Source organism: Bactrocera tryoni, chromosome 3, assembly GCF_016617805.1.
Source record: "Bactrocera tryoni isolate S06 chromosome 3, CSIRO_BtryS06_freeze2, whole genome shotgun sequence".
Classification (NCBI taxonomy): Eukaryota; Metazoa; Arthropoda; class Insecta; order Diptera; family Tephritidae; genus Bactrocera; species Bactrocera tryoni.
In genome coordinates, this window is record NC_052501.1 from 23,568,206 (window position 1) to 23,577,762 (window position 9,557).

General features: G+C 36.1%; 1 protein-coding gene across 2 annotated transcripts in view; it reads left to right on the forward strand.

The window, feature by feature from the left end:
• LOC120771789 (PDZ domain-containing protein GIPC3) overlaps positions 1–5,376 on the forward strand; it is a 34,968-nt gene extending 29,592 nt beyond the window's left edge. Inside the window, exons 1-2 of one of the 2 annotated variants that reach the window (XM_040099986.1) lie at positions 705–774; positions 3,643–5,376. In XM_040099986.1, coding sequence (XP_039955920.1) covers positions 3,725–4,765 — 1,041 coding nt within the window. In that variant the 5' untranslated portion in view covers positions 705–774; positions 3,643–3,724 and the 3' untranslated portion in view covers positions 4,766–5,376. Of the gene's footprint in view, positions 1–704; positions 775–3,642 lie in introns of those variants that run through there. The other variant, XM_040099984.1, reaches the window with a different exon arrangement.
• Positions 5,377–9,557: the final 4,181 nt, after the last annotated feature.

Here is a 9,557-nt window from a genome sequence, read left to right on the forward strand (position 1 = left end):
TGCAATAGTTAACAAAAATAACATGACAGCTTGACACGATTTACGCGTGATCTGTCAAAAAAGGCTATTGGAGCACCTGTTAAATACATATGTAATTAAAGCTTATTACTTTTTTTCGTGAAAAATATAACAATATTGGTCCATGTTAAAAAAAAATATTATTATTCATCGACTGTAATTAGCCGATCCAGACACCTCCTAATCAGATGGGTCCTGGTCCTGGTTAATTTTGGTACAACCCCAGCAATTTTGTAGAAATCTATATGGATCGTATTCCCTCTTTACTTACTTTCGAACTTATTTACTCCCTACTTCAGTTCTAAAATAAACCTAAACTGGAAAGTACAATGATAATACTATTTTCTGCTCATTCATTATCGTTGCTGTTATTGTGATAGCGCTCATTCAAGTGTACTCTTTCTCACTTGCCACTGACGAATTTTGGGGTTACCAACAAGCAATGCTACTACTACTAAAAATGCTACCATTTTTGGTGTCTTTAGTATCTTATAAAATATATACTTGTATATCAGTATATTTGTATAGTGTATACTCTATACTGTACTCCAATGCACACTCCCGGCCGCTGCAAAGGCGTGAGTGCGCTGCATGTCTTACCGCTTATCTATCACATTGTTTCTTATTGCGCCCGCTCTCTAAGAAATCTTATCGCCTTTTCACGCATTTCTAGATAAGACGTTCATGAAATGCTGACAAAGCGACGTAGCATTTTCTGTAGTCTCTGAATGTCAGAAGTGCCGTTTTTAGCAAGCCGTACGTATATTTGTCCTCAACGTGTTTTTTAATCGAATTAATTTAATAATACATACTTAGTTAATACCTAAATTAAATAAAGGAGAAAGTGTGATCGGTGCGTGTTCAAATTAGATAAGCAATTTCTCATTATTAAAAACTCAAAGAATTTATAGTGCTTGTATAACGTTTGTAACCCAAATTTACACTTATATTTGTTACAATGAATCATACTATGTACATATGTAGCTACTGAGTTTGGATTTAACCTCACTTATTAACATATTATCGCACACGTAGTTATGGTGAAAAAAAATGAAATAAACAAAACAAGAAGTGCATTTATGCGGAAACTAATCATAACTGAACATATGTTACAACATTTGTATATATATATACATGCATACATACCAATATCATTCACTATGGTTGTGGTCTTAACTAATAAAAAGTGATTTAAGTTATTTTTAACTAAAATATGTGGTTTTGGGTAGTTTTATAATTAGTGGCTAACATACTAAAAGAGTGGTTTGGACTACTGGAGAGAATTTCGAACAAAATAAATTATTAAATGCGGCATGAATCAGTAGGAGCATAAGAAGTTAGTGTACCTGAGAACATACCTACAAGTTGCGCCATACTTTATATCGGTTGTAAACTTTGATTAACTTTGACAATTCCGAACGGATTGAGATAGTTAGACGTGCGTTGGAAACACTACAATGAAACTAGCTAAGAATTGCTTAGTACCAAGAAACAATACGTTAACTGAAATCATCGTTTGTCGTCGAAAATATTGAGGAAGGAGAAGGAGAATCCATTTCGATTATGATGACTTCTTTTGTGGTTTTAATATTATATGAAAGCAAAGTGTATATCAGCAATATTCGGAACATTGAGACGCTCATAGCAATTCGTATGAAAATCATAGCTATATCGCCCGATACAGTCGTAAAAAAGCTAAAAAAAAATATATTATAATTTAAAAATATAAATTATTCTAAATCAATTTTCAACAGTTTAGAACTATTTGAAAAAAAGACTTATGAAAGCACTCTTACTATAGACAGAATGTCATACTTACATACCTTTGTTTGCGATGATCGGAGATAAAATACAATTCTTATCAGGCCCACAAATCACCACGAGCCGATCCATTAAAACACAATAGTAATAACTAGAAAGTACAACAAAAAATCCGTTTTAAAGGGAATTTGCCAGGCGGCAGAATCAAAGTGTGATTCGTTTATTGCCAGGTAGAATAGAACACACCCGATTTTTATACCATCAACAGAGAATACGAAGTTATCTATAAAGTATATACATTGTAACAAAAAAGGAAATATTTGATTATTCATCGATATTTTTTATGCCAACGATTTTTCCAGTCCTCGAAACACTTTTCATAAGCACTTTTTGAGATGGTCTTCAGCTCCTTAAGCGAATTTTGTTTTATCTCTTCGATCAACTGAAAACGGGTTCCATTCCGATGTTTGTTGACTTGTTTACATGCCAACCTCATAAACTCATATCTCGTCAGCAGTTAAAATGCTCTCCAGGAATGTAGGATCGGAATTCACACGATCAAGCATGTCCAAAGAGACCTGTTTACGGTACTCTTTCTAAAAAAAATTCAGCTTTATCGGGACGAGTCGAGCAAGAACGCATTTCATACCCAAATTATTCAACAAAATCATTCGAATGAACTCGCGAGAGATGTCGAACTTTCTTGTCATCTCTCCAACACTTGCCAGACGATTTTCAAGCACCATATCCTTCACATTTTTAATATTTTCATCAGTTGAAGAGGGTGAAGGTCGTCTAGAAAGCGGCATTTTTTCAACGATCTCTCGACCGTTTTTGAAGGCTTTGTATCACTCGTATACTTCTGTTATTGACAAAACTGAATCACCGTAAGCCTTTTCCAACATTCTCAACGATTCCGCATACGAAATTTGGATCACTATAGCATAAAGCTGCCATTCAAACTGATCAATCAAAATCCTTGTGTCGAAAACTTTATATTTGATGGGATATCTTCACAAATTGTTATCCAAGGCAATACTTTTATCTAAAGTCGAGTCACTATATCATATGACTGACCTAAAAACTGACCGATCAAACACAAGTCCTTGTACGGCAAAATTTTTTATTTGACAAGATATCTTAAAGAAATGTGGCATCAATTATGGTATTACCAAAAGAAGGCTAGAATCTCCGAACATAATTGTCATATCTGATAACTATAGTATCGAAAGAGCTGCTTTACGACCTGATCGATCAAAATTAAGATAAAGATGACTCTGCACCTGTATGCCATAATGCACCTTTGAAGGATATTATTTTTTTAAGTTTTTTTAGAGTTTACTTTCAAAGTTTATTTCTTTGCTGAAAACAATTTTTTAATCGACTACCGCCAGCCCATTGACCATAAAAAGCTAATATAAGGTCAAGTAAGGAAGAAACCGCTTAAAATATGAACAGATCTTAACTAGATCCAGAATTATAGAGATCCAACATATGTATATAGAATGTCAACCAACCGTAGTTGGCAACTTTTAACTCGTAAACCTTCATTTTATTGGATAAATATCAGGCGCACGGCACTCTTAGACCGATGCTTAGGTACAAATTTCGCAAATTAATAATTTAGGATTATTGTTTATTCGAAGATGAAATGAAATTTGTATTCTCCTACGTGCAAACCACTCTTTTAACAAGACCAAGTGAAATATCAAATATTTAACTAACAAAGGAAGTCACTGAGTCCTAATGTAAAAAACACATACCCAACACAGGTGATGTTATTAACCAAATCAACCTAACACTAGCAGTAAATTACGGAGCAAAATTTTTGTTAAATCATATGTAAATTCTCTCCACAAACAGATACAAAAGACGATCGTGACAGAAAAAGATAAGAGAGGGAGAGAGAGTAAACAAAGAGCAACATTTTCGGAAACATTTCGCTATGCCGCTATTTTCAAAAAAGGGTCCCAAATTTGGTAGAACAGATACCGATCTATCTACAAATGCCGCTACCACTGCCACGGGGGGCAACACATCATACAACGACAACAATAACACAACGGCGAACGGTAAAGCGACCACTATGAATGGCAGCAGTAACGCAAATAACCGCAACGATGCATACATTCCCAAACCGCAACTAATATTCCACTGCCAACTGGCGCACGGCAGTCCAACTGGTTTGATAACCGGCTTTGCGAGCGTACGAGAGCTCTATAAAAAGATCGCCGAATGCTACGACATACCTGTCGAGGAGATTCTTTTCTGCACTTTGAATTCACACAAAGTGGACATGACAAAACTACTGGGCGGTCAAATCGGACTGGATGACTTCATATTCGCGCATCGAAAGGGGCGACCGAAGGAGATTGAAATTGTAAAATCAGAGGATGCGCTCGGTTTAACCATAACCGATAATGGCGCGGGTTATGCATTCATTAAGCGCATTAAAGAGGGTTCGGTCATCGATCGCATCGAACACATTAGCGTCGGTGATCATATTGAGAAGTTGAATGATATTACTATGGTGGGTAAGCGACATTACGAAGTTGCGCGTCTGCTAAAGGATATACCAACCGGCACCACATTCACGTTGCGACTGGTGGAACCGATGAAGAGCGGCTTCCAGGGTATCGGTCCGCGCACACAATCGCGGGCGCCCTCTGGACGTGGCTACGGCAGTGGCAAGGAGACATTACGATTTAAGGCGAACGGTAATGTAGAGATCGAGGATAAATTCGATGAGTCAACGCAATCGGGCATTGAGGCGATCAATAATTTGTTAGAATCGTTTATGGGCATAAATGACACCGAATTGGCGACACAAATTTGGGATTTAGGTGCGAACAAGTCCAACTCAATGGACTTTGCGGAGGCTATCGACAATTCCGATTTGGAGTCATTCGGCTTTACCGACGATTTCATTATCGAACTGTGGGGTGCTGTAACGGATGCCAGACGTCGGAAAACGGCGAAGAACTAAAAGTGTGCCTACAATTTTGAAATAATTTTAAACTAGAGTACTCTCAGTAGACGAAACGACTTGGTGACGTTGAAGAGAGTAAACAGGAAAGTGGAAAGAGAGCGAGAGAGTAATGCTGTAAAACGATGTAAATGTCATGTTGAAGAAATATGCAAATTTAGCGAGTATTGTTTAAATGAAAATTACGGTATTTTTCACTATTTTGAAAGTCGGGTGGCATATCAATGTATTTATTTTAAAGTATGTATAATAAATGCGCTTTTTGTTTGTTATACCAACCTATGCTATTATTGATATTTTCCTAATATTAATGATAAATAAAATATGTATTTGAAAGGAGAATTAAAACAATCAATTTGTACGTAAGCTGTTTTTGCCAATTTATATATATATTCACATATATATATATATATACGTATGTACGCACGTAAATATATGTATTTATTATATTATGTATTCGTTTAAATATACCAGCTAATTAATATATTATATGTATGTAGTCTATAAAAGCGCATATTTACAACAAGAATTGTCGTAGCAGCGAAAAACTGTCTAAACGAAGTGTGTAAAAATACAAATAAAACAACAAAAGCAATATTTACATATATTAATGCATTTGCCTAAATCTTTTTATTTTCGCACAAATTTATTTGCGAATTTGTTGATATTTATTTGTTTTCACGGTTAAATCGTGCTGGTAAGTTTCTGCTTTTTTTTCTATTTTTTTTCTATTTTTTTCTGTTTTTCCTTTCGTTCGTATACCACGTGCTAAGCGCACTTTAAACCCACATACTAAATATTAATTTTTGCTTAATTTTCAAAATTTTGTTTTTCTCTCACTTGCATAGAGACAGCAATTGCCTTGTTTTTTGGCTTCTAGCCAAATTTTCCGCAAAATTTCACTCGTAGGCGTTGGCATGGCCGGGCATTTCCTCACCAAGTTCAGTTCATTGATGCTCACAAATGTGCAATGTTTTCGCGTGACTAATTTATGTTAAATTTATGCGATGAATGGAAAAAATATGTATGTACTTTTTTCATTTAGCAGAAAAATATTTACTGCGGAGAAATTCTTTTGCAAAGCACAATGACGGATTCTATATGATTCTGCGCTAGACAAAAGTTAATAAAATACCTGCAAGGTTAACCATGGATGTTCGAGAACTATTGTAAGGAATATGTATATTGTGACAAAAAAGTGCCCGGAAATTGTAAATAAAACGCAAAATATTTAATTATTCAACAAAATTTATTTTGGTGTCTTCAAGTAACAATTTTTCCAGTCCTCGGAACACTTTTCATAAGCACTTTTTGGGATGGCCTTCAGCACCTTCAGCGAATTTTGTATTATATCTTCAATCGACTGAAAACGGGTTCGAAGGAGCGGCAATTTTCAGTTTGGGGAACAAGAAAAAATCACTCGGAGCCAATTCTGGTGAATACAATGCTTGATCGTTGGTCTTAATTGCGTATCGGGACGAGTGGAGCAAGAACACGTTTCATACCAAAAATATCCACCAAAACTATTCAAACCGACCCGAAAGAGATGTCGAACTCTCTTGCCATCTCTTTAATACTTTTCTGACGATTTTCAAGCACCATATCCTTCAATTTTTTTAAATTTTCATCAGTTGAAGTGGTCGAAGGTCGTCCTGCATGAGGCCTGACTTCAACGTTCCCTCGACCGTCTATGAAGGCTTTGTAGCACTCGTAGGCTTGTGTATTTTATAAAACTGAATCACCAGAAGCCTTTTACCAAGTGTCTATACGTTTAAATATGTGTTCGGCAGATTTTGAGATATCCAAATAAAATTTAGTACGTAAGTGCATTTCGTTATTCTACTAATCATTTTTCAGATCGGATAATTATATCACATATCTAGCACGCATCCGATTATCCAGATTTTTTAAACTTTAGTTTAAAAACCGCTGGTTCGAAACTGGTTTTTAGACCAATGGCCTCTTAGTTGTTCAGAATGGACGGTAAAACATTTCAGGCATATGCGATTTTATACAAAAAATGGACTCGCTCTAGTGTGTACACTATGTTCTATGAAATAGATTTCTGTGGACTTTTACCAATTAATTATTGAAAAGTCCAACTTATTGATATAGTTCTACCGATCACAAAGGCGAATTTAGAAACATTCTATCACTTTATAGGTCATAGGCATGATTCCTGACTACTTATTTGAAGATGACTCCATAAATGTTTAATAAACAAGGAAAAACGTTCACTTAGGCTGCAACGAATCTATAATATGCTTCAAAGGTGTATTTCTTATCAAAATTTTATGTATATCTAAATGTAAAATAACGGTTTGTAACAGAGAAAAAGACCTTTGTAGGCAGCTACAGCGTCTACCAATATGAATGAAGTGATTTTGGGAGCTCGTAGCGGCCATGTTCTTTACGGACTGGTGTCAAATTCTGTCAGTGCGATCAGTAAGCTTTGTCATTTTTTCTTGTCATATTTCACTTTGATACAACGCTATAGGAGCTCCAAGACAACATTCAGCGCACTTAACCGAAATGCTTGTCATCGCAAAATTGCGTAAACGGGAACCGCACACAACGGAGCCGACACATTATTCAAATAATAAATGGCATAAAATCTGCGTAACAATAACATAGAGCCCAATTTGACCAAATTTGAAGTATTTTTCTTCATTTTAACATCACGTCGTTCCTGTTGGTAAACCTTACATACTTGTACTATATGCTGTAGTGGTTCGATCCGAAAATTATGTTCGGATATTATTGCGTTACCTTGGATAATAATATTTTTATATTAGAAATTTTGTGAATTTAAAAATTTCCATACTGGGACTTGATTTTGATCGATCAGTTTGTATTGCTGCAATATCGTATTGTGGTCCGATTTTAGGTTAGGGTTTTCGTGAACAGCTTGCATATAAAATTACTCTCCTGTGTCTCTTCCTCTTGGACACTCTAACCGATTGTAGGCACAAACCGATCCCGAGCAACTTGATTTGCTGAAACAAGGTACTGTAGAGTTCGCTCATTCACTCTCCATTTGTACTTTAGTCTGATTTGTTATAAGGTATTTACTGGATACCGACTTCTCTATCGAGATGGCGTCTAAGTAACGCATTTTTTACACTAACTCCCCGCGGGTTTTAAGATCAACCAGACTAAGGAGATTACTATACGAAAACTAAGGGAGCGTATGCATCGACGGCATTCATTTTTAGTACTGAAAAACACTTTATTAGACGTTACGTTTCGACTCCATTTTATGAATACATATATCTCACATTTGGCCGATAACCCGAGCTCATGTTATCGGTAGGGAGAGAAATCGTTCGCTTGGTGAAACGACCCTAGGTAAGGTCTGCACAAGAGATACCGAGATCCGTTATACATACATATGTACACATGCGCCATATGTTTAGATAATAATCCTGCCTAAGAAGGTACCTACATAGTTTTTATATTAATTTTCACAAATATTTTTTTTTTGTATTCTCCTCCTAAAATACTGCTGAAACTTCATACATTTTTACGAAGTAGTTGGCCCAGGAGAAATCCACTGTCTCCATTATCCCTTGGCCTCTGGTGTATACCAGTGCCTCCATGTTTCGTCGACAGTCATGAAGGGTCACAGAATCTCCCTCAGATTGCCGTAAGACAGTGTCAAAGTAACCTTACAGATGAAATGGTCTCAGGGTTATAATTGTTTTCCCGTACACTCGGGCAACATGATCAATTGATGCAGGTGATGAAGCACGGCGTCTTTTGAGGTACCCATTGTTCAGTGCACGTTCAAAGGGTGGTCACATACATTTGTCTCGTTATCGTTCGTGATAGCTGTTTCGGAACATATAAGTGTGACTTATTAAAAACCAATTTATTGCCGGTGATCTGCTAAGGAGAAGACTCTCAAAGCGTTCTTTGATTCCATTGCACGATTTCATTTCCAAAGACATACATACATACATACATATATCTAATCACCGTCCGATATTGCTCTTTTCAATTTCCAAATCTATTGAAATTATGACAGTAGCCCTATAAAAAATGAGGTTGAGTACTTATCGGACTTTCCACTTAAGTACTCATTGGAACCAAACGTTAATGTAAATTCAAGTATCGACCCAGTACCCTAAAATAAGTTCTTTTTAACAGCTTGAAATTTGAATGCCTATGGAGAAAAAAATTTCTTCCGCACTCCCAACTGAGAAGAGGGGCCGTTCGGATCTATATGATTTGTCACTTTGTACGATTAGTCGATTTACAATTACAAAAAGGGGATTAACAAATATTTATGCGATGTTTCTAATCATCGCCTTCCTTATCTTATTATAAACCTTTACATGCATGTTGATACTTATACTCGTCGGCGCTTAGAGAATCATCCCACATAGTTTTTTTTTGTATTCCCTATTACGTATTTCGCAGTGACAACAAAAAGTAGGAAATAAAAAAATTGTGGGACCTAAAATAAGAGAACATGATTTTACAAAACTCTTAAAAATTTACTGAGCATTTAACGTACATACGTGATCGATCGGTTCTCAGAGCATGAGCTACTCAATAGCAAAAGCTTTCGTACCTGCACTCTTTAAGGTTTTTTGCGCTAAATATTACGATAGTTTTCACTTCCGCTGACTCCCTTCCAAGTTGTGTGTCTTTCATTTTTTACGGCTATTTGTTTGTCCCCCCCTGAAATAAGCCTCCCCGCAGAGACAAAGCATGCCCCAACTTAAGCGTTCTCAAAAACACTCTCACATGGCAGATAAGTAGTTATGTATGCATGAGTTAATTTGAT